The following is a 27202-nucleotide window of genomic DNA, read 5'->3' on the forward strand; positions in this document are numbered from 1 at the left end:
GTTCCTTTCCTTTCTCTAACCCTAACCCTTTCCTTTCTCTGCTGCTCTAGTTCTGGCTCTCATCATCTCTACTCCAGACTAATGAAATAACTTTGTAAATCATTTTCTTGCCTCTAGGCCTGCCCCATCAAAGCATCCTCTATACTGCCATTGTGATCTTTGAAAACTTCAAATCTGATCATGATGCTTTCCTGCAAGAGCCGTTCAGCTGTTGGCTTCCGAAGACCCCCTAGATAGACCAAAGGTCTCTCACACACTGCCCACCTCGGCTGCTGATCTCCCCTCTCACTGTATTCCTCACGCTTACAATGCTGAGGTACAAGTGGTTCCCTCAATGCAGTTCTCATATCACTTCTGCTACAGCTTCTGTTGCTCTCTCTTCCTAGTTCTTTGTTTATATGGGAGACTTACCCCTCCTTCAACACTCACTCAAGTCTGTGAAGGCTTTCCTTCACATCAGTAGCAAAATCAGTAGTAGCAAAATTACTGTTGATGATGTTACTCTAGTTTAAAAAGTCTTTCCAAACAGATTTATAGCCAGAGAGAAAAGAAATATTACCAATAAATGTTCGCAGACAGCGCCTGTCTCCATAAACCTCCCATAGCTGGAGGAAAAAAAAAAAAACCAACACATAGAAACGTTAAATTTAATACAAGCCTTTGATAAAATGACAACTTTCAACCACTAACAATCGTCACATGCCAGCTATGTGCGTGTGCGTATCTGTGTGTGTACAGGGAACTTAACCAAGGCATTACATATTATTAAACACATTGTTCGGTGCTATTGCCTCAGATGGTAAAGAATCTGCCTGCAATGCAGGAGACCTGGATTCAATCCCTGGGTAGGGAAGATCCCCTGAAGAAGGGACCAGCAACCATTCCAATAGTCTTGCCTGGAGAATTCCACGGACAGGTGTTACACTATTTGGACTATACACATACTCATGTGCATGTACACACACACACACACACACACACACACTTTAAACTCTGAAATTAAGAGAACTTAACTTAGATGGAGCTTATACACATGCTTTTCATTTTCTTCTTCTGTATTTGACATTTTCTGTGATGAAAAGTTTCTACTTATGTAATACTATAAACTAGCTTCAAAAGAATTAAATGTTATTAAAACTGCCATGTTATAACATTTTGGTACTGAAAAGTTTTTTTTTTAAACTCTTCTGAAGTATTAACGATTACAAAAGCTGTTATGAGTGCTTGCTTTGGCAGCACATATACTAAAAGCTGTTATGAAAATGAAGATCTAGACTAAAATATAACAAGCTCATAGATCTCATTACATCTAAAGTGAATTAATACAACAGTTTTGAAACTACCTTTATTCTTGCCTGCCTCAAATCCAGTCCTGGACAGTGTTGCCAGTGATCTGAAACAGAAAGCACTTCCTGGCCACCCAGGGTCTGCAGGGTAAAGCCTCGGTTCCCGCAGCACACCAGGAAAACACGTCTGGACCCGGTCCCCTGTTATGACTGTAGTCACTCTATGCCGCTCAGATTTAGACTCGAGCAGTCACAGAACCTGCAGTTTTCAGCACACACGATGCCGACGCGTTCTGTTTACTCCTCTCAGACATACTCTATGCTCCCTGAGTCCGCCCCCCCACCCCTTACTCACACTTCCTATTGGGGTATGCTTCCTCTCTGACATCAGAACACCTCCTCTAAAAGGATCACTTACAGCATAATGAAATGATCACCGTAAGAGCAGGGACAGTGCCAAAGTAATTTTTTATCCTCGGGCCCTTGTACGTAACAGGTGCCTAATAAATGTACATAAAGTGTACCTAGACATGAACTCAACTGAATTCTATGCTGTTCTAACTAGGCAAAAAGAAGGCTTTAATCTCAATTAACACAGTCTGTATAAATTGAAAGTTAAAGGAAATAAGTCTTGCTACTCCAAACTGCTGGCCTGTCATTTTAAACCACTAAGTCAAGACAAATGCCTAAATTGTTGCTCTCATCAAAAAATGCTACCTTTATATTAATATATTGTTACTACCCATGAATTATTTACAAAGGATAAAATTTTCATGAATCAACTTTCCAAGATCACTACAGGGTTGATATTTATTGACTAATATAATGATCTGGACACAGAAGACATACAAAAGATAAAAACCATTTGACCAGCTTTAAGTTTTTAAAAGGCTTTCCCATATCAAATTGACATGTATTGGCAACTCAGTTTTTTTTCTACCACACACTATTGCTGAACATCAACTAAAGGTAGACCTTCCTAAGACTATATAAAGTGGGAAAAGAGGCTGGGAGCAATTCTGCTACTAGCATTTGGAAGAAAAAAAGAGTGAATTATATTATTTACTCTCTAAAAATGGGATTTCTATCACATATCCTTTCTACCTCTAAGGTACTGAGGAACAAATGAACTCAGTTACATATCCAACACCTCTATAAAAATGCATTATTGGTGATTAAATATTCATGCGCCTAAAGCTAAAGTGAGTGATTATGTTCTAATCAGCTATCTAAGCTTACAGAGAGCCTAGCCAATTGGACTACAAAGCCATATCTGAATCAACATGTTTGGAAGCAGTTCATAAACTGCTGCATTCACAAGGCTTAAGAGAAAATAATTAGCCTCTAATTGCCTAACAAACTCAGATCTATTTATAATTAACCAAATAGATTTAACCAAAGCACTAGCTTTGTAGCTTCTACTCTATTACTGAAAACTCACCTTAATTTTACAGTCCATGGAACAAGACAGCAACAAATGGCCAGAGAGAGGAAACAATCTGACTGCACTGACACCCTGTAAAAAGGTATTACAATTATCAATCAGAAGCATTCAAAATCTCAGCTAAAATTAAACAAAAGGGAATGACAGTGTATTTTTAAACCACGTAATTTACTGGTTTTTTTTTTTTTTTCATTTTAAAATCCATACCCGAGAATAACCTTCAGAAGTATTCTAAGAGCAGCCCTTACTGACACTAAGCTTTTCTAACCTTCATCAGTGACTTCCTCACCCAGGGGAATTCTTAGTCAATCATGTTGCTCATGCCCTCACTCCTCTTCCTTCTTTTACTCAGTTCCTTTCTTTGCTAAGAGTTGGAAATTATCAGTTGGAATAGTGAATATGACAAAGAATATTAACATCAAAGTTTTCAAGTGCCTTGTCTCTGCATTAGTTTAAGTATTATCATAGTGTATAAAGCAGGGAGCGTCTAATCTTTGAAGTGGGATAACCCCAAGAGCTAAGGCAAAATTACTAAGACTTTGGTGCTAGTATCAGCCCACTACTCACCGAGTTGGTGCCCAAGAGGAAGCAGATAACGGCAGGAGCCTGGAAGCGAAGGCCCAGGCTACCATGAGGGGGTAAGACACCAAACCATGAATGCTTATGTCATGGCCCAATCAGATGACCCTGAAGACTGAGTACTCACTTGTGACTCATATGTGCTGGCACCTCCAAAGTGACTCCAGTTTATCTTTAATGACTTCCCTGCTCTCTCCTCTCTACATCTTCACTAGAAATACTGAGTGTCCCACATCAACAGCTGAAAATTTATGCTGGCTTCACTGTTATATTAATGCATTACAGCAAATAAAAACAACCAATTCGTTTACCTTTGTGTGTCCAGACCACACATGAATTTGTTTTTTGGGAAGATAACATTTCTCAGGTGGCACAGTTGACCGCAGATTAACACCAACATCCTGAGGTATGTGAAGATAGGACCTGCCTTGATAGTCATACATTTCTTTAACTGAAACAAGAAGGCAAAAGAAAGCAGTGAACAAATAAAAGCTGTAGTTATGAAATCTATATTCTTAAAATAACAAACACTTAATTCACAAGGATATCATTGCATATTAAAGTTTAGGTAATACTATTTTGATGATGTTAAGACCAAGAGACAGCGAAAATTTAACTGCCCGAAATCACTGCTGTTATTTCAATCAGAGGTAGTATTTTGGAATCCCTAAATTTCCAGAGAATATCAGACCTTTAAATAAGCTCTTACTTCCTTTATCCAGTTTTAGCAGCGTGTACAAAAGACTCCACTGCAGTATAATTATTCAGAGAAGAAAAAATAACACTTGGGCCTCATGAGTCACTGGCAAAGAATCAGAAGCAAAACAGGATTAAAAGGAAGTTAAAACAAAAGTATATCAACTATCCTTTTCCCTGTTTTCCTCCTTTATGCCCTTCTAGGTTCCTTTTCCAATCTCTTTTCTACTTTCAATCAGATTTACAATGAAGTCACATCTGAGAATTAAATGACATAGTATAATATGTATCAAAGCATTTAGTAGTATGCTGCACAGAATAAGTCCTCAATAAATGTTGGCTGTTATTGTTATTATGGCTGTAAGCACACAGTACTAAACAGACTACTTCGAGATAAAATGAGAACCTGAGAAACTAAAACTAAATATAACCTCATGAAACCTATATATTTGATAAGTGGTATAACATTAGAGTAATCAATACTATCTGAATTGGATTATTCTTCATAGTCTGGTAATCACTACATCATTTCCCCAATATAACTAGTTAGTAATAAATCAGGTAGAGTCTAGAATATTTATAATTTATTTTGGTGAATATGCATTTCCTTCTGCAAATCAAAATACGTATGAGCATATAGATCTCTAACCTACTTACCTGAAAAACAAAGTTTATTCTTTAAAAGTGTAATTTAGTAACAGTTATGAACTTTGATCATACCTGGAGAAAATTTGGCTTGGGTTAAAAAGAAAAGGTTAAAATGACTGGGGGACTAGTTATATGCCAGAAAGAGTCAACTTTATCTTAGGGAAGAACAGATTGTGAACCATAATCTTTATCTACCTTTAAAAAAAAGTTCATTAGTACTTCAAAAAAATAATCTGTGGCTATCTCTAATTACAACACAGAAGAGTCTGCTATAATTTCTTTGGGATGCAAACTGTCCAATATAATTCCTAATATAATGATTCCCAGCAGCTGATTAGTAAAGGCAATTAATATATGAACAAAGTAAATATCTGAAAGTTTATCATAAAAAAGAAGAGGCATAAAAAACACATTACCATGTAAGATTGTCTTTTCCTCTCCAGGTTTCTCTTCTTCCTGTTTGCCTTTCTTCTGCCTCTTTGCTGTAATTTCATCCAATTCTTTTTGTTCTTCCTAAGGAAATTAAGGAGTGAATTTTTAAAATGGATGTTCCAGAACCCCATCCTGGCCACTGCTGATCATAAATTCTTTACAAGGAAGTGCACTTTTTTGGTGAAGCAATAACTGCAAGTATGTCTCCTAGGATAACAATCTCAACTCTTTGGCAGATTACAAAATGGCATTAAACACACGGTGTTCTTGAACTTTTAAACTCATTTAATACAAAACCTCTCCTTCTGGAACAGCTAGGAGTAATTTAATGTATAACGCTAATTATGTAAGTGAAAAAATGAGGTAATTAGAAAATCTAGTACATACCAGAAATACAGTGAATTTGAGTAAACAATGTTCTTCATAAACAGCTTTTAATAGTCATAAGGACATAAGCAATGACTATAGATTTGTGACACAACTTTTACGGGAAGAGCAGTAAAAGGAAGTGGGTGGTGGTGTTTAGTCGCTAAGTAGTGTCCAACTCTTGTGATCCCATGAACTGCAGCCCACCAGGCTCCTCTGTCCATGGAGTTTCCCAGGCAAGAATACTGGAGTGAGTTGCTATTTCCTTCTCTAGGGCATCTCCCCGACCCAGGGATCAAACCTGGGTCTCTTGCATTGCAGGCAGATATTTTTTTTTTACCAGACTTTGTCATGAGGGAAGCCCAAAAGGAAAATAGGGTAGTAATAAATCCTTATAGTAAATAAGAAGTCAAAATAAATAAAGAGCAGCATATGTGTATTACTGACATAATTGGATATGAGATAGAACTAGAAAGTAAGCATCCTGAAGACAGGATTTTCTCTTAATCTTGTTCTTTGCTGTATCATAATATTATGAAAAACATATATACAGATATACTACTTTGTTAAAATTTAAAAAAAATTAAATAAAACCCACCAATTCTAAAATCATAGAAAGGCTGATTTTGTAAATACTATCTGAATATTGGTATCAGAAAAGCAACTACTATGGCACCTTAATAGTATTATCAAGGTGATTTTTATTACCAATTGTTCAATACTGTATTTTAGCTAAAAATTATGGAAGAAAATAAATCAGAAAAATATAAACAAAAATTATTCCAAAGAAAAACAAAGGAATCTTACAGTATTTTCTCAGTCAACTAAGGCAGAGAACTTCTGATGAGTCATTTAGTTCTCTAAGGAAACCTCATTTATTAACACAGATATCCTTCATTGAGACATAGCATACAGCTGAACTGGCAGTGAAAAACATCAAAGCTTACTTCTGAAGGTTTGGCTACATCTTTTTCATCCACATATTTTGCCCACGGTCCCAAGAAACCATCAATATTAGATGCATCATTTTCTTTAAATTTTTTCCTCTTTTCTGTTTTCTTCTGACCAGTTTCAAACACAGTTAAACCTACATTAAAAAAAAAAATCACAAATATGGGTATTTTCTAAAGAGATTTACACACAAGCACACACACACACACATATTTTCACAGATTTATTTAAAACACAAAATAAAACCTATATGAATCCAGACATATGGACTCATGCTATATATAGAGAGACTCAATCTTCTGGGCAAAGCAGCTTTCTACTGCTTCAACTGCAGTATTTTCCAAGTTCTAATATATGTGAAAAAAAGAGTCAGCTATGTAATCCTGCCATGGTACACAATCTTTTAATTAATCACAGACCTTTATCAGTAGATTTTACCACTTTCTGAAAGAAACAGAAATTTAATAATGTTAAGTAATGAAAAATTTACCTCTGAAAGCAAGAATAAACAAATTTCTCATTTATAGCCAAATTAGATAAAATTTCATTAATAACTATTCCTTGCTTCACTATATTATAATGCAACAATATAAAGAAGGTTTCACAAGAATCTGGATTTCTTCCAAGTGAACTCAATCTAAACTGGACCTCTGATATCATATATCTTAACAGGAAGAAAAGAGGATGTTTCTAGTTGGGATTCTCATTTGATCAGTACAAAGTGGCATGCTGTGTGTAGTCATTAAATTGGAAAAAGAAAGGTTTACCAGAGCCATGGTCAAAATTTCACTGTTAACTGAGAATCTAGCTACATAAAGATGTAACTTGTAGAGGTCTAACAAAGAGAAAAACTTACCTGTATTAATTCAAATCAGTTTCCTTTAGGCTGTGTTATAACAAAAGGTTGTTAAAATCCTATTTTTACAACAATCTAGCTCATAAACCAAAGGCAGCTTGATCATATAGGCTATAGAGTTACAAAGTGCCTTCATACAAATAGCATATTCTTTTTCTATCCAACATTTTATGGATAAGATTCCAAGGGGCTGATAAGCTTTGTGGCAAGTTAACATTGAGAGTATGATGCTTTGTCTTATAAGTACAAAATGAACACAGGCACAAACATATGTTTTAAAACACATATTCAAACTCAGCTTCAAAGCAACCCTTAAAGGCAATTTCCACAGATATGCACAATGATATTTTTTTCTGCTGTTAAAATGGAGCTTTATATTCGTGTTGAGAAATAAATTGCTAAAATTAGGTATACATTCATTTTCATTTCTTAAATGATTTCTACAGTGTTGGCACTGTGCCAAGGACTCACCTCCCTGCCATAGGTATGACTGCCTTTTTTCCCTACAAGGCTGCACACCTAGTAAGGAGCAAATGCAAGCTCTAAACTAACTATATAAATACACTGCTCTAAACTATATCACTCTACTGTCTCAAGTTTAAAAAAATCAGGAGCTAAATTAAATACTAGTTCTTTCCCTACTCCAAAGTCAACTTACAAACAATAAGTATAGTTATGTATATTTGATATTAAATATTTCAAATAAATTACCTTGATTTTTTTCAGCTTCTTCTACAGAACCAATATACTTAGTAGACACTTGATGATTATCTAATGAAGGGTCCAATGCATAACCTGAAAGGAAAAAAGTACAAATTACTGACTCCATTTTTTTTTCCCATTTACAATTCATTTTAATTCTATGCATATTTGCTCATTTTACATTTTCCTTCCCAAGATGTTGAAAACAGCTTCTTTTGTCTGTCTTCTTGTGACTTTATTTCTTCCTTATTTTCTGAAAATGTCACAGCTTCTTTTATCATCAAGATGTACATAACAATAATTCTATCAGAAGCAAACCAAATTTTCAATTGTAAAGTTGCCTATGAGAGGCAAAGCTGCTCAAGATAATTTTAAAGGTCTTCATTATGTTGGATCTTTCTGCGCTTATCTCCAAGAGTTATCACTTTATCACATTCAACTGTCCACTCACACTCTGAGGACCAATTCTTCTTCATGGGCCATGTTTCTATTCAGAATCATTAACCCAAAGGAACAGGCTAGGAAGCCAAGAGGAAAAGGAAGAATAGGACAAAAGAATTCACACAAACCACTGAGAGACTAAGAACTCAGAGAAACACCAAAAAAGGGAGCTAAAAACACAACAGTAGCATAAGTGAGTGGGATGATAAATAAGAGAGACTACCTTCCCAGATAAGGAATAAAGGTGGCTGTGATAAACTAAATAAAATAATACACTTAGATTATAACACTGCTACAACCATTTAAAAATGGGAAGAAACGTAGGATTAATGTTCGTTCTATATCCCAGCAGAGTTACAGAGTGATAAGCATAACACAGGTAAGGCTGAATTCCTGGGCCATCTCCTTCATGTCTCATAGGTAACCCTAGTACAAGGTATCAGGAAGGTTTGTTCCCTGGTACTAAGCAAATCAGAGAAGGTAACAGAAAGGTCTGTAGCTTTACATTACATATACAAGAGTGAGAGGAAACAAGTAGATAGGAATTACTACCTGGAGCTAGACAAGAATTTTTCATGAAAAAATGATAAAACTTTAAAATTAACACAAGTTATACTTGCTTAGTACCTGGAGGGGGGAAAAAAAAAGACTGCTAAACCTGAGGTTGGTTAACTTGTTTACTAATTTAAGTTCAAATAAGTGGTTCTCAGTTCTAAGATTTTTCATAAGACCATACATTTCTTAGTTTGCAAGGGCTACTCCTTTTATTCCAGGCTGCGTAAAATGGTATATCCCACATTCACTTTTTATGTCTTTAACTCACTAAATAGTTCATTCTGTGTCCTAGCCCACTCTCTCTTGATGGAAGAGGCAAAAAAAATACCAGCTATTTTTTTCCCCCCAAATAAGCTATTTCTGAATCTAGGTCTAAAGCCAACTGAACTGCTCTAAATGCTTACTCTTGCTATAGGATAGCTTAAGAAAAGTAGGTATCAGTATAAACTTTGTAGGTATCTGCACTGACTTTTTACTTGTTTTATTTTATTTTAAAGATTTAAGCTATCTAAGCTACTGCTTAAGGCCCTTCTTTCTAAAGTCTTAAAAAAATATGCAAAATCTTTATAAGTTTGTTTTATTGTAGGCTAGGATATAATAAATTCATGATGCAACAGGGTTGGTTTTTATGTACTGCACATATATTTTAGGTTTACATGGAATCCCTTACATATAAGCAATGGGTACAATGCATTTATTTTGTGGAATTGGAAGTGTCATTGAACTCTTTTTGAAGATTTTAGAGGTATAAAATCTTTTGCTATGAATTTTGTCACCTGTTAAGTCCATTATAACCCTGGCATGGTGAAATATAATCTAATATATGACAATCTTTTTACAACCAGTTTCCAAGAATATATTATGGATAAATAACTAAGACTATTTATACTAAATCTCTAAACTAATTCAGTGAATCAGTTTACATCACTCTTTAAAAACTAGGAAAAAAAAAAACCCTTTCCAACATTAGAATAAATATGTAAACTGAGATAAAACCAATCAGTGGGTATTACATAGCTCATAAAATAATAAGCTTTGAGATTATAAAGTAACACTGAAAAATTTTTATGACAGAATATTGATTTTAAAAAAAGCAAGCTGCAAAATTTTCAGTTTAGAAGGATTATAGCTCTCTAATACAAATATGTATAATAAAAAAGACTTGGAGGAATAAATTTCACTAAAAGTAGACATATTAGTATAATAGGATTATAGGTAACCTTTTTTTCCCTCTTTCCTAAATGTTTGAAATTTCTGTTATTTTTTAGTGAAAACAACTATTATTAAAAAGCATCACTGCATACATAATATTTCACATGATACTGCTTTCTTAACTTTTGTGGGGCCCTCCCTTAAAATAATGGAAGTTAATGGCAGATAGGACAGAAAAAGATTACAACTACAATGGGCATAAAAACATTCTCAGTTACTTTGCTTAACCACTCTACCAAAAAGTTCTTAAAAGCAGAAGGTAATCAATGTATCTCTCAACCTACAGATGTAGATTATAGGAAGAGATAGAAAACATGCCACCAAATATGAACAAATCTGATATAAGTGACCAGACTTCTGTTCTGTGGAACCAACAACAAGGACATTATTATAAAGACCATCTTCTTTCAGAGGGGATTCCCAGCTTTGTATGCACATTAAGTTGTAGCCATTCCATTTCTTGACATCCCTCAGTAATCAACAGAAAACTTTTCACAGAGATTTGAGAAAGACAGTGAAGTCAACCAGTACATAAGAAAATAAAAATATAACTCTTAAGACTCTTTCCTTCTTTAGTCACTAAGTCATGTCCAACTCTTGTGACCCCATGGACTGCAGCCTGCCAGGCTCCTCTGTCCATGGGATTCTCCAGGCAAGAATACTCTTCACTCTATTCTGTTATTAACCAACTTCAACAGTAATCTGCATATAACAGTCATTCAGTATGAAGTGCTATCAAAAAGTACAACAGAAAACATTCTGTTTTTAAGACCGCAGAATATTTCTAGTATTCAGAAATCAGAGCAGGTTTAGAATGACAGCTAAAAATATTAGTGCACCTTCCCATTGCTATATTTACAGATATGTATAAGAAAACACACTACCCTCTTAAGGCATCCAGATTAATAAATTTAAAAAGTCAGAAGATAAAATTGATTATTACACACACACACATCATTTCTAATAAGGTTTAACTTGAACTCTCTTATCACCTTACCGTAAGTGGCAAAAGTTCTTCTTTGCTGTTCAAACATAAAATCATTGATGTGGGCTGGTTCAGCATATCCAGAAAGCATATTTCTAGGGGCAGCCATTTGCTGGGTTCTGAAGGGATTTTCTGGTCCAAACTGCAATGTTATGAGGAAAAAAACAATAAAAAACATTCTCAATAGAATGAGTAGAATTATTGCACAGTATATTTTCAACTCTGAATTATCAGGGGCCGTTAACCTATTTGGGGACTTGCTCACCTCACATGATTCAGGGCAACCAGTCAGCGGCTTGTTAGCACTGTTGTCAGCCACTAGCACAGGACAGGAATCAGCTCACTCTATATGCAGCTATTTAAGTTTAAATTAATTAAAATATTCAGTTCTACAGTCATTCTAGCCATATTCACGAGCCGAACAGCCACATACAATTATTGATTACTACATTTTCACCATTTCAGGAAGTTCTATTTGACAGTGTTGCTCCAGATAATTGAGACTCACTATAGTTTTGTCTAAACCATGATTTGGGGATTTTTGGAGTGGTGATGTAATTAAAAAAACACATGTTTCTCAGCTACTTGATTATGAGTTTCTCAAAGGTGCAGACTTAGAACCCTCATACTTTTCATACTGCCTGGCATATAGAAAGCACTAATGCAGGAAAGATTAATCTTTCCTGCGGGAAGAAGACAGGAAATAGACAATAAAAGTAAACTGCTTGAAAAAGTCCCTAGGAAAAGACATTACAAATGTATACACAACTTCTCTACTCTGAAAAGTCACACTATGAATGTCTGAAAGTTACATAAAATAGTGCCATTATTACCTATTTGTTTCCAATGTTTTGAGTTCCAGAATGGCTTTCCAAATGTTATGTAATTTGATGTGTACATAAATTCCGGAAAGTTAGAGAAGTATTCTCTTTCTCATGTTAGAAATGAAAAAAAAGTCAAGATGACATATCTTACCTGCCCAGAGTCAGTAATTTGCTTAATGCTATTAAAAAAGGTATTAGGAAAGTTCAGTTCTTTTCAGTTTTAAAATAAAGAATAAAATGAACTTCCTACTTTGGAAACAGTAGAACTATACAGGTCAACTGTTATGATGTTAGAACTGTCATGAAGTTAGAAAGATTCTGATGTTAAAACATCTTAGGTCACTACCATTAGAAACCACCTTTTCCATTATACACTTCCAGAGCCATAAATATAAACTACTGACCTTTTCTTAACCAGAATGCTGTCTTCTCTATGTATCAACATTATACTATGCACACAAGTCTGAATTTAAAAGTTAGATTTGCTTTATAATTTTTTCTGCTCTAGAAGAAAATAAATTACTATAATATTCCTTTCTATTGACAGCTTCCATTTCTAGGTTTAAAATGATTCAATCTTAAGATATCTAATTTATAGATAAAGATTTTATTACTCTTTATTCTAAATTAAAATGTAGGACAGGACAAGACTTTGCAGCCCATGTTACTTCTTCCTGTGCTGATAGGTGGAAATGCAGGGGAAAAAAAAACCAAGATTGCTGAGTGCTGGAAGTTACAGTTAACTTCATTCAGCTATTAAATTTATTACAAAAATAAGAACATTCATAAAATTAAAGATAATAAAACAACTTAAGTTTTCCAGATGATCTAATTGCTACAGTCAGTTAACATCTGCAAAGCAGCATGTGGTATTTCTGGGGATAAAAAAATTCTAAAACAATAAAAATCTCCATTGCCCATATCATTACTACTATCACATATAATTAATTACCAATCATTATGCTTATAACTTCTGATTTGAAAAAGCAAAGTACATTTCCATAGTCTAATTTTATTAAGATTTTACAAAAAGAGAATAATTCTTCTACAGGTCATACATGTCAAACTGTCTATCTTTTACAGAAAAATTCTCAGTGTTAAGAACTATGATTTCCATAAGAATATAGATCCATATATTCCAGTAAAGTATATCTTGTGGTGTGTGTACTATTTTTTTTTTTTTTATCAAACCATTTTATTGAGGGGCTTCAAGGGAGGGTTGAAAGGCTGGAAGAACAATGAGATCTGACATCCTACTCCTGGCTGGGATGTGCCCAACTTCATGGCCACTGAAAGCTGCGGTGCTGCTCTTAACACAGTCTGAAAATTTAAATGTGCTTGGACTTTATAAATATCTAAGCTGTGACAACAACAACAACAAAATCTCCTACTGATACAGGCAGCTGCCTGGGGTAGGATTCATCTACTTCTAGCTCTCCTTAACTTTCTGGTTACTGGCAGCTATCAGAGCTGACCTCAAAGATATTGAATGTCAACAGAGGAAGGCAGAGAATGTTATTCAGCAGGGCTCAGCTCTTACCAATTATTCTCCCGGAGGTTCCTGGTCTGTGTGAATATGCAAGTCTTAATTCTTGGTTAACCATTAAAAAATAAAACAATGCCTATTTAAAAAGACACAAAACTGATTTCTAAATGCTTCTTTTCAATTTTTGGTAGTTAACTAAGTTTAAGTGTAAATTTACATTCAAATGATTTTTAAAAATAGATATTCAAGTTAATTAGGTATGAGTATTCAATAGTTTTCAGCTCAGATAATACTGAAGTACACTGTTCAGTTCAGTTGCTCAGTCGTGTCCGACTCTTTGTGACCCCATGGACTATATACATAGCACACCAGGCTTCCCGGTCCCTCACTATCTCCCGGAGCTTGCTCAAACTCATGTTCACTGAGTCGGTGATGCCATCCAACCATCTCATCCTCTGTTGCTCCCTTCTCCTCCTGGCCTCAATCTTTCCCAGCATCAGTACAGAAGTACACGGTAGTCAATTGCAATTGTAAATCTCCAATATAAAATGTACATATTTAAATATTAATTCAGACATTGCACCAAAAAAGAAAATGTTTCTGAGGTAAGCAAGCTTTCATCTGAGTGAAGCAGTGCTTTATTTATAAACTCAGGAGAAACGCATTTTTAATTTAAGGCATTAGTTGATAAATCTAAGAGACCATGTATTATAAGGCAGTGGTTCTCACGTCTTTAGCAGGCAGAGTACTTGAGGGTTGATGCCTTAGTAGCATGCGGCTTCCCAGGTGGTGCTAGAGGTGAAGAACCCACGTGCCAATGCAGAAGACTAAGAGACACACATTCAATCCCTGGGTCGGGAAGATGCCCTGGAGGAGGGCATGGCAACCCACTCCAGTATTCTTGCCTGGAGAATCTCATGGACAGAGGAGCCTGGAGGGTTATGCCATAGGGTCACAAAGAGCTGGACACGACTAAAGCGACTTAGCATGCATGCCTTAGTAGTATATCATAACATCACAGGAATTAAGAAATTTCATTAAGTAAAAATTGACTATATGAAATAAAAGCATAAGTTCACAGATAGGGAAAAAAACCCTAAGTTATTAAACAAGTAATTATTCTTAGATTGTTGCTAAGTTTTTCATGAATATTTATTGCAGTAATCAATGTATAAAACATTTATAAACAATTTTAAGATGAGAAGAGTATATTATTATTTTCTACAATTTTGGAAAAGCTCACCACAATTCAATTTTATTTGCAGAATACCTCAATCTTGTAAGACATAAGCAGAGTTTAAATATTACGAGAGCACATTTTATTAGTGGTTCTATGACCTTGAACCTCAGTTTCCTCATCTGTAAAAGTTCTCATCTATCTGACTTCTGAAGTCCATTCTAACATTACTATTTACAGCAGCCCTTCTTAAAGGCTTAAACAGAAGCCTTAAACAGATCTTAAACAGTAACTGGCATTTCCCCCCTCTAAACTTTTATATTTCTTCTATTCTTAAAAGTAGTGTTATTTTAAGGAGTATGAAATTCTCTCTGAGGCTTATGGGCTTTATATGAGTCTAGAGAAGCTAACAAATATACTTTTCTCTAAATGGATCCAAAATAAAATAGCAATTCATTAATTTATAATAGTCAAAACTGCAAACTACACTGTGGCCTTCTAAATGGTCTCATAGTTATGGAGTGATTGTTAAGAATGATCAAATCCCCAAATATGGCACCTGTAGGCAGTATAATCCCACAGTTAAATTCCTCACTCTAAAATAGGGATACATAGGGTCGTAGAGAGGGCTAAAGGAGATAAGGCATACAAATCCTTCAGGGTGGTACCTGCCATAGAGTAATAAGTGGTTGTTTTATTTCATTAGTCTCCATCCCTGCTCTTTTCCATCATGCAAACCTTTAAAATAAATCTTCCTAAAAACTCATCTATTAAATCAAGACCAAACTCGCTACCTTGGCCCCCAAAGCAATACCTCTGTACAAAGTGCTATTCTAGCCTTAGCCTGTTCTCCCCTACTAATAATGACTAAAACACTACTGTTCTTTCTATTTTGTGATTTGGCTCATGCTGTTCCCTTTTGCCTAGAACCTTTCCTCTAAAGGCCTACCTAGCCATCAATGTCAATAATATTAACATAAATAATAAAGGCTATAATTTATTAAATGCTTATTATTCTGTGCCAGAGAGTTTCCTAAGCACAACATATATTATCTCATTTGTCTTTATAATTTAGTAAACAGAAATAATCTTCATTTTACCTATGGAAAAAAAATAAGGTAATTTAAGATCACAAAAGAGCTAATAAGTGGTCTGTGTAGCCCCACGTCTCATGTTGTTAATGTGGACTGTATTGCTCATTAAAAAAAAAAATTGCTAGTTACACATACCTTCATGAAACTTCTGTCTTTACAACCAGATGCAAACTCTCCTTAAACTTAAGTAGTGCTTTAGAGGCACTATAGAAAATAGTCTGGTCTCTTTTTTTTCTTAAAAACAAAACAAAAAAACACGTGGCGTATCCTCTCTGGTAAACACTAGCATGAACAGAGGGATTAAATCTTGTTTCTAATGATGGATTTTCAAATCATGAGAACTTGAATTTCATCTAGGAAAGCTCTGGTAACACTTTCCAGACTTTGGCAAGTTATTCAGACTCTAGTCAAAAAGTTCAAAGTCGGTAATTTAAGTCACAGACAATTTCCTTGTAAAACTGTAATTTTTCTTCACTTTTCAGCCTCATCACTCTTTTCTTAAATTGTAGACAATAAGCATTGAAATGTTCCTAACATAAACCAGTTGATACATCTAATGTGAGGTTCCCTAACATAGGGTGGGGGAGAACAAAAAATTAAAGGACTGATAACCCCAAAACAAGAATGATAAACCTAGTGTCTTGCCAATAGCATCCCAAATTTTTTGACCTTTTGAATTTTTCTTGAAAGTTTTGAAAAATAATCACACAGCAATATGTTAGGTTATGCACAGGATCTAAAAACTTAAGAAAAAAAGGCTTTATAGAAAATACACTAACATAAGAATGTCACACATCATGTCACTTTCAAATTTTCTCATTTTCTGAATTCAGTGGCTTAAACTGAAGTACTTTACATTAAAAAAAAAAAACACATATATATAATAAAAACATATATATACTACCTCTCTTTAAAGCACCAGCTAAAATAGTGCCAAGAGCTAGAAAACAGTCTATGATTTAACAGGTGATAAGGATTTAAGAAATAATGGAATAAAATAAAATTGTACCACTCTCAAGAGCCTGAGAATGAGATTTTTGCTTCTTGTACACTTAAGAGAACAGCCTGAGCACCAGCACTGACGTCCTTGGCTGCACTATACGGTGCCACTGCCAAATTTTAAGTGACTATGGAAACCTAAGCAGGCAAAAATTACATGAAATAGCTTATCAAAAAAAAAAAAGGACAATGACTATATGCCAAAAAATGAAAAAAGTACTTCTTTCTCCACCAGGATCCAATAAGATACAGCTCCTCATCTCCATCTTTAAAGTGCTCTGAAAGATCCTGCTACTGAACTGGTATTATTATTACTTTTGATAATGATCTTTTTCTGACATCTGTATTTTATCAATCAAGCATTCTTTTCTCCTTTTCAAAGGCTAAATATCTAGAAATCTAATCTTTTCTACAAAGGGTTTCTGACAATTTTCACTGTTTCTGTTTTTTTTTTTTTTCCTTCAGCTTTTTTAGTGCTTCCATCACCATTTATCATCAAGAAAAAGAATTCATAAGATGTCTGACTCAAAGCAAGCAATCAACAGTGTGGCTATTTTTGAGCCATGACCACGTCAGCATGGCATCTCTTTTTACTGCTTAACACAGCAGCACTTGTCACTAGATGTTTCACAATATACTATGCATTAATGATGCTAATCAACCAAAATTTTTTCCCTCATGGTCAACTTGTAACACTCCCTTATCAACACCGAGAGGAAGATGTTAACTAAGTCTGCATCTAAGAATTAGATATATTCTTACAAAAGTGTACTATTTAACTTTTGGAGAATAGAAGGATGTATTTTCCTTTCTTTTTTTAATTGAGATATAACAGGAGATATTTTCTGACAGTTTAAACGGTGTACTTTCATGGGAAAACTTTGAAAAATTCACCAACTGTTTATCTACCTATGTATGGGCTTCCCAGGTGGCTCAGTGGTAAAGAATCCACCTGCTAAGCAGGAGATGTGGGTTCGATCCCTAGGTCAGGGATCCCCTGGACAAAGAAATGGCAACCCACTCTAGTATTATTGCCTGGGAAAAACCAAAGGACAGAGGGCCTAGTGGGCTATAGCCCATGGGGTCACAAAAGAGTTGGCTTAGCAACTAAAACAACAATTTAAATACTTCAGCAAAATACACTCTTAATCTAAGACATTTTCTTACCTCAGGAGCAAACATGGTCTCATAGGTAGGATTATACTGAACCTCTTTGACGGCAGGGTCAAGGTGAACTCCAGTCTCCAAATCTTCCTATAAGGACACCAAGTGAACATTAAAGATATGACAAGTAATTACTATATTTTAGAAATTACATTAAGGTCACACTAGCCATCTTAACACCAATTCTATGAAGATTACACTAGTACTTATGATACTAGTGAGACTAGTCACTTCTGATATTTATGATTAATCACTCTAACAATCAAAGGCTAATAAAAGTATATAATGTAAACAGTTATAGGGTTAGATTGCATAACAGAAAGTTTTTCCTTCCAAAGCACTGACCATCTCATCTGAACAAATTAAAATTTCTAAATAAGTCAACACCACTCAAAGCCTTAAAGTAAGAGAGTCCAAAAGAAAGTCCTTTTTTATTAACTCAAAAGGTCTGATCTTCTGGCTCCAAATTCAAGAGAAGCACGCCTTCTTCACTCAGCACACCTTATTAGATATGTACCTGGATGGACTTGGTTAGGGACTGCAGAGGAAACAGAAGGGGATGACAGGGCCCAAAACTTCTAAATCTAATCATCTATGCGTTATTATCTATATCAACTCTTAAATTCATCCCCCAACTTAATGAACATAAAAATCTCATCTCCACCAGAGAATCACTGGTGGTCTATCTTGTGTAACCCCACCACATGAACAATTATAAATTACAATTTTCTAGCCTGGATCTCTTCCCTGAACTCTAGGGATTTATATATCTGAGCTTCAACACAACATCTTTTCTCCCAGGATGTCTAATAGATATTTCAAAATTAATATATCCAAAAAGGGAACCTCTGGTTTCTCCTTCCTCAGTGACTCCTGCTGCTGCTGCGAAGTCACTTCAGCTGTGTCCGACTCTTTGTGACCCCATGGAGTGTAGCCCACCAGGCTCCTTTGTCCGTGGGATTCTCTAGGCAAGAACACTGGAGTGGGTTGCCATTTCCTTCTCCAATGCATCAAAGTGAAGTCGCTCAGTCGTGTCTGACTCTTAGCAACCCCATGGAGTGCAGCCTACCAGGCTCCTCCATCCATGGGATTTTCCAGGCAAGAGTACTGGAGGGGGTTGCCATTGCCTTCTCCGGGTGACTCCTAGCCTTTTCTAAATGAACCTTAATTCTACCCTTACATCTGTTCAGGTGAAAATTGTCAGAGTTATCCTTGGCTCCTTTCTTCCACATTGTACATCCAACCCATCAGCAAACCCTCTATCTTCTCTGGACACCCAGAGTTCACCCACTTTTCAAAGTCCTCTTTCACTATCACCTCAGTTCAACTTATCTTCTTGCACCTGGATTATTGTAATACCCTCTGAACTAGTCTCTGCTTCTGCCCTTGTCCACCCACACCTCACTCCATAAGGTGTGGAGTGTGACACCTTATGTGTGAGTCTTTTAAAATATTAGTCAGATTATGTTCCTCTTTCACTCTTAAACCCTCTGGTAGCTTCTCCGCTTAGGGAAAGAGCTGAATGAAGGCCTGCAGGGCTCGTTACCAAGTTGTTCTCAGAAAGTATGGCTCCCAAGGGTAGTTTTTATAGGGCATTGATGTCTTCCTGGATTGTCCTGCCTCAAGCATTTACTATGAAAAATGTGCTGTCGCTACATGTTTTATTTACACATCAAACAGGTTATAAACAAATGTCCTTTAATTTAATTAGGGTATTCAAGTTATATTTTGAAATTTTTAAGGAAGTTATATATCATACATGATTTGCATTTCAGTAAAGCTGAAATTACAAATTGCCATTATAAAATGAAAAAGTTTGAATCTAACTGGTTGAGAATTTATACTCCATGATCTGTCCTTTATCCTTACCAACTCTGTCTTCACCTAGCCCTGTGCTCACTTTACTCCAGACTCGCTGGCTCATTTGTTATTCCTGAAATTCACCAAAAGGCAATCTTATTTCAGGGTCTCCGCACTTACTCTTCCCTCTTCTTGGAATGTTCTTTCTCTGGATAGCCACAAGACTGTTCTCTTTCCTTTCAGGTCTCTGTGTGGTTTTTCTGTTTTCCCTTTACCCTGCTTTATTTTTCTCCATTATATTTTTCACCACCTGACATATTTATTGTCTACTTCCCTCTATTATAAAATATAAGCTACAGAAGTTGGACTTTGTATACACAAATGTGTCCTTAGCCCCTGGAACTATCCCTAACATACCACCATCTTTATTCTGACCTCTTGCTGATGTAGACTAGTTAACGAGCAAAGGTAGAAACCTGACAGGAAGAATAATACTATAGGCACAGTTATGGTTCCAAAATTTTGTCACTATTAAAACACCCTTCACTGAAGCAGACAACCTAGTTACTCGACTTCACAAAGATACAGTCCGGTCTGACTCCCTTAAACGTCCTTCCTCTCTGTTTCAAAATCGTCTATCTCTTTATCTTATCCTTTCTCTTGACTTCAATCTCCACCCCTAATTTTTGTCTGCCGTCTTGACCACACCTGGCCTCTGGATCCACATACTTGACAGCCTGTTGAGATTCATTATATGGATATTTCACAGCATCAAACACTTAGCCGTGTCCAAAACAGAAGGTGCTCTCCCCTCAATGCTGCCGTCACACACTAACAGAGCAGGCACTGAGTCTTACTGATTCTCCCCAAAACACTTCTCCAGCAACCCTATTCCCAATCTCCATTCTCTGCCTCCGAATGCATACTTCATCATATCTTGCCTGGTCTATTATAATACATCCTTATCTGCTTTAATGTGCCCCATTTTTGGCTTATTAGACTAATTGCTGATTTTTTAAAATACCCAGCACTTTCATGTTTTCTGTGCTGTTGGCAATGTTACTTTGGTCCTTGTTCATTTCCCTTCATTATCTGATAATATGTCATCTTCTTTTCCCTGATACTTTCTCTCCTCTTGGCCCAGGAAAAATGTTTTTCATCCACAGTTCCAAGAGATGTTACTCATAACTCCTAATAGACCTTGTAATATATTATTTGTTGCACATGACTTTTACTTACATTTTATATTTTTACTGCCTAGTAGAATGCAGGGCATTAAGTCCATGTTCAATAAATATTAGTTAAATGGAAAGAAATGTCAAATCCATAGACAAATTAGAAGATGAAGGCTGACTAAAGACCACTGAATTCTTCATTTACGTCACAAAAAACCTTGGCCAGAGCAATTTTGGTAATGGGGTTAAGTATGGAGAGCCGGTTGCAAGGGGCTGAGGTATAACTGAAGATTCAGGAAAAAAAAGACAGTAAAAGACAGTAAAAATTTTGCTCTTTCAAGACATCTGGCAGTAAATAAGAGACGAGGAGTCAGATTGAAGGATTTTAATGGTAAAATTCTGTTTCTCTCTTTTTTAAAGAAAAGGCTAAGCCAAAGATTCAGTCACCATAAGCTACAGGCAAGGCCAAGTAGGGAGAAACATATGATAAGAATGAGGGAGTAATCAAAAAGCTGTGGTCACTCTGGAAGAGGCGTGGGAAAGGAGTGAATCCGGGAAAGAGCCGATTAGCCTCTGAAAAGAGAAGGAGGTGAAATAGAGACTAAAGTAACAAGAATGAATGGTGGGTGACAGATGTTTGGAGTTGGTGGGAGATTTTGGGAGTCACAGATGATCTTTTAATTTTCTTTATGTAGTTAGGAACATACACATCTTCAAAAAACAAGGGCAGTATCTAGAATCACATATTCATTCAGTAAATACTGCCTGAGTGCCTACTATGTGTCAGACACTGTTCTAGGCCCTGTAGAAACAGACAAAGCTCCCTGTCCTTATAAAGCTTATATTCTAATAGGGAAGACAGACAATAACCGATATAATAAGTAAGTGAATTTGCTAGAAGAGGTTAAGTGCTATGAAAAGGAGCATTTAACATCATCAGCGCCAAGACCAGGGTAGACACAGTATGTCACATAATCCTTACAACACTTTTGTGAAGTAGTAGCAAACTTAAGTCACTGACCCCAAGGTACCAACAGAGTAAGTAAGAAAAGGAAAAAGTTAAAGTAGCCACAATGAACAATGTTGCTGCTGCTGCTGCTGCTAAGTCACTTCAGTTGTGTCCGACTCTGTGCGACCCCATAGACGGCAGCCCACCAGGCTCCCCCATCCCTGGGATTCTCCAGGCAAGAACACTGGAGTGGGTTGCCATTTCCCTCTCCAATGCATGACAGTGAAAAGTGAAAGTGAAGTAGCTCAGTCATGTCTGACTCTTAGCGACCCCATGGACTGCAGCCCACCAGGCTCCTCCATCCATGGGATTTTCCAGGCAAGAGTACCGGAGTGGGGTGCCATTGCCTTCTCCAACGAACAATGTTAAAGATACCTAATTAGCAGCAAACAAACAAACAAAAATCACTGGCAGAGTATGGGTCAGGGTTTTTAGTTACAAGCAAGTGAATCACTCACAGGCTGATTAAACTATATTGAATCCATTTGAGTTTCTCTTGGAATTCTCAAGGGTAGAGAATTAGCTTGGGGGAACAGGCACCAAGACAGGGTAAGTATATAGATGGAATCATAATTCAAAATCAATCATATCTCAAAACCAGTCCAGTGAGGACAAAAGGTCACTGTTACCAAACATGATTACTAAACACTGGATGCTGCTATAGAGACTTCTGGTTGACGGAACTAGATTATGCTGGTCACCACTGGTCGCCACTTAAAATATTCTTTCTTTGCTTCCTCGTGGATTAGCTTTAGATTAGAATTTAGGTGGGTGCATCTGTCTGTCTCAGCCCAAATCACAGCCCTAAGCCTTAGCCAACAGGGAGCTGGGAGAATGAGAATCTGGGTTTTCAGCTTCTGAGGCAGGGAAGGGTGTTAAGACTACAAAGGAAGGGAGCTCTGAAGCCAGGCCACCTAATTAAGTGATACATGCACGTTACCCCAGAAAGTATACCCGAATCTTCATTGACTATAAACAGTACATAGGGCTTAGCATCAAAACACAATACCATAAAGTTAAGCTGCATAAAAATGAAATTAAATTCTTTTCTCTCTTAATATTCAACTTATAATGATAAACTGCTTAAAAGAACAAGAAGCTTAGCCACATTCATACCTCCCCAGTGGTTTTTTTTTTTTTAGAAAACAGTTGCTAGAACCACTTTATAATATGATTTACCAGATCTTTCTGGTTAAGGGTATTTTAAATATTCTAAATTTGAATTACTTTAAACAGAGTACCATGAGACATCAAGTTTTAAACACAAAATACAATTTTAAAAGAACTACTTTTAAGAAGCAACAGTGACAACTAATAAAAAATATGAATAGGTCCCAGTCTCTGGTTCCTGCTAATAAAATTACAGAACAAACTGAACAACTCTTCAGAAACTGAAGAGTTATTAATTTTACATTTAATTAGAAAAACTTGGACAACATCACAACCTTGTTTTAATACCCATGAGGAGTTCAGTAACAATTAGGCATGCAATTGAAATTAGCAGAGAATTACAAAGGATTTCTATTCAGCTTCAATTATCCATGAAAATTAAAGTGCAGTAAGTGAAGGGCACCCTATGGGTCAAATAAGTTTAAACAGGTTATCTTTTGTTGCTTCAAAGTAATTTGAGAATAAAGTTAAATATTATTTACATTTTAGTCCTTTTCACATTTCTTAGCTGTTATACAAATAAGAAAATGGATATAAAAGCACTTTGTAAACTATTAAGCAGGACATAAATATTAACCATTATTACAGACTATCAATTTATGTTATAGGTTTTTTTCCCCAGAAAGTGAAAATGAATAGACTTCTAAAATGGGAGCTTAAGCGGCTGAGATAAAATAATAGAAATTCATATGAAGATACCTTTTGAGTTTTGCCCTTAAAAAAATACAGAGGAAAAAGACTATAATAAAAGATTAAAAGATAGAAATATTTCTAAAAAATTTGGCCCAGGGTTACCAGTGCAATTTCGTAATTTTCAAATCTGGGGTTTTTATAGTTATCTTTTTGTGTCTGATTAGCTTAGATGCATTGTGGTCAGAGAATGTGATTATGATTTTAAATGTACTGAGATTTATTTTATGGCCTAGTACATGGTGTAGCAAACTACATTTATTGGGCCAAGTCTAACCCACAGTCTGTTTCTGTATCAACAAGCTAAGTAAATGTAAGATACTTACATTTTAAAGGGTTGTTTTAAAAAGAAAGATGGAAAGACAGTAAGATGTGACAAAGACTGTATGTGGCCAGCCTGTTATATACGAGTCACTCAGTTGTGTCCAACTCTTTGCGACCTCATGGACTACAGCCCACCAGGCTCCTCTGTCCATGGAATTCTCCAGGCAAGAATACTGGAGTGGGTATCCATTCCCTTCTCCAGGGGATCTTCCCGACCCAAGGACTGAACCTAGGTCTCCTGGATCACAGGCGAGTTCTTTAACATCTAAACCAACAGGGAAGCTCAGTGGCCAGCACAGCCCAAAATATTTACTATCTGGCCCTTAACCAATCCTTGGCCTAGTATATGGTCAGTTTTTAAAAATTGTTTTATTAGTGCTTAAAACAATTTTCTACATTGAGTGCTATATCCTTTATACCCTTTAGATAGTTTCCTAATTTTGTTGTTTGAATTTTATATATCATTACTGATATTGTTTTGCTTATTCTATCAATTATTGAAAGAGGTATATTAAAATCTTCTGCTATAATTGTAAACTTGTCAATTTCTCTCATAGTTATAAAAATTTTTGCTTAAATATTTTGAGCTTTTTACATTATTTTGTGCTAAATTGCTTCAGTCATCTTCGACTCTCTGAACCCTATAGACTGTAGACTGCCAGGCCCCTCTGTCCATGGGATGCGAGTGGGTTGCCATGCCCTCCTCCAGGGGATCTTCCCAACCCAGGAATCGAACACATGTCTCTTATGTCTGCTGCATTGGCAGGCGGGTTCTTTACTAGCGCTACCATTAGATGCACATAAATTTAAAATTGTTATATACCCCTTTGTGAATTGAGCCTTGAATCATTATGAAGTGATACTTTTTCCATTTTAAGTCTATTTTATTGACCCTAATACAACCAATGCCATTTTCTTTTGCTTGGAATTTGCCTGATGTACCATTATGAAAGTAGTAAGATCAGTCAAAAAATTAAATAATGGAAAAAAAAAAACAACACAATTTATTATTATACTAGCATAAAAATTAGATGCACCTAGAAATCTCTGTGGGGATTCCTAGGTGGTACAGTGATAAAGAATCCGCCTGCCAATGTTGGAGATGCATGCGATGCAGGTTCAATCCCTGGGTCAGGAAGATCCCCTGGAGTAGGAAACAGCAACCCACTATTCCACAGACAGAGGAGCCTGGTGGGCTATAGTCCACGGGGTCACCAAGAGTTGGGACACCACTGAGTGACTAAGCACACACACAGAAATCTCTGCAACAAAACTGTTCAAGATATTGATGCAGGAAATTATAAACTTTCAAAGAAATTAAAAATCTAAAGAAGACCTAAATGAATGAATAGATAGAACACTGTCTTCAAACTGATCTATCATTCAATCCCATCCCAAACAATATCCCACTTGGATGTTAGCAAAACTTACAAGTTAATTATAAACCATATGTAGAATTACAGGGGACAAGAAGAGCCAAGACATTTTTGAATAACAAAAAATGGATAGAGGTGAGGGGGTAGAACAACCTACAAAGATCAAAGCCATATTATTAAAAATATTCACACCATATACAAAACTTAATTCCATGGATTTATGGCTTAAATGTAAAAGCAAAAATATAGTGCTTTCGAAAGACAAAATAGGAGAATATTTTTATGGCTTTGGTAAAAGAATTTCTCCAACAAGGAAAATCTGTGGCTTGTTATTTCTCCATAACAAGACACAAATTTGCAACATACATAATTGACATAGGGTAATATCCAGAATATGTAAAGACCTCCTACACATCAGAAGGAAGAGACAACCCAATAGTAACTTCAAAAATAAAATCACTAATAAGATATATGAACTCTCATTAGTGTTCAGTGGTACGGATTAAAAAACTGCGTAAGCTCGTATTTTGCCAAAATGTTTACTATTAGTCACAACTTGACAATTACAGATGAATATATTTGTATGCTTCACAGCTTTTCCCCTGGATATTTTTCCATCATTAAACTTACTAGGTATAAGCTTTTTTAAATAAAGTTTATTAACAAACAAGTGATGATCAATATCCCTTACTCTCTCATCATAGACACTAGAGCACTGGGGGGTTTAGCCCCAGTCCTATTTCTAATGGACCTCTGATACTTTATTCAATCTTTTCTCCTGGATTATCTTACTTATAACTTGAAGTGATTGAACTGAGTTCTAGAGATGTCCCCACACTCCCACCCATTCAGTATACACCGAATCTCAATGTATGTATTTTTTCAAGACTTTGTTTTTCACGTAGTCTTTCATTCATTTACTCACCTTATCTATCTCTCATAATTTTGTATACAAGGCATTGAAAACATGAAAACAAACATACACAACCACCTCAGGTCTCTAGGGTCCGGTCCAGAAGAAAGAAAAAAATTAACAAGTCACAGCAATGTGGCAAATGCTATACAACTGAAGTGTGGAAAGGGGGTTGAGGTAGACAGAGGAGGAAACATGCGCTGAGACTGAACAAGAGTAGAGTTTTGCGGGGTAGGAAAGAAGGGAGGCATGAGGCAAGGGATTTCCGGGCAGAGAGGCTAGTGTGAGCAAAATCTTGAGGGGGATAAAAGAAAATAGGCTTTGAGGGCTTTGTGGAGAGGTCATCATGGAAGAATATGTTATTAATACATAAGGAACTTAGAAATTACTGGGCGGGCAATAGAATGTCTTTGGCAAGGAAGTGATATGATAACACTGGAATTTAGAAACTCATTCTGAGTGCATTGTGAAGGGAAACTCGGGGTGTGGAACTGGGAGACAAGAAAGAAGGAAGTAGAAAGTCCAGTTAGAAAGTTACTATAATTGTCTTGAACAAAAATTATAAAATTATAAGAATCTGAACAGTGGTAGCAGAAAAGGAAACAGAGATTTGATAAATAACATAGGCACTATTGAGTAATGGTTCCTATTCATTACCAGGACCTATTACCCAATAGTAGAAATTCAGAGAGAAAGCAAAGTCAAGAATGACACTTGAGAGAAGTGAGGAAGATATAAAGTAGGCTGTATCAGTAAAAACAGAGAAATAGAAATTGATTTGAGCGAAGTTAATGAAACAGACATGTTATAACCATTTGAATGATGAGCTTCAGGGGCTGAGGAAGAAG

General features: G+C 35.9%; 1 protein-coding gene across 1 annotated transcript in view; it reads right to left on the bottom strand.

Annotated features, from left to right (window-relative positions):
- CDC40 (cell division cycle 40) overlaps positions 1–27202 on the bottom strand; it is a 43161-nt gene that overhangs the window by 13668 nt on the left and 2291 nt on the right. Inside the window, exons 2-9 of the mRNA XM_043890009.1 lie at positions 17901–17987; positions 11166–11295; positions 7970–8053; positions 6399–6538; positions 5070–5166; positions 3621–3760; positions 2728–2802; positions 560–605 (exon numbers count right to left, since the gene is read on the bottom strand). Coding sequence (XP_043745944.1) covers positions 560–605; positions 2728–2802; positions 3621–3760; positions 5070–5166; positions 6399–6538; positions 7970–8053; positions 11166–11295; positions 17901–17987 — 799 coding nt within the window. The remainder of the gene's footprint in view (positions 1–559; positions 606–2727; positions 2803–3620; positions 3761–5069; positions 5167–6398; positions 6539–7969; positions 8054–11165; positions 11296–17900; positions 17988–27202) is intronic.

The sequence above is a fragment of the Cervus elaphus genome, chromosome 28 (assembly GCF_910594005.1).
Source record: "Cervus elaphus chromosome 28, mCerEla1.1, whole genome shotgun sequence".
Classification (NCBI taxonomy): Eukaryota; Metazoa; Chordata; class Mammalia; order Artiodactyla; family Cervidae; genus Cervus; species Cervus elaphus.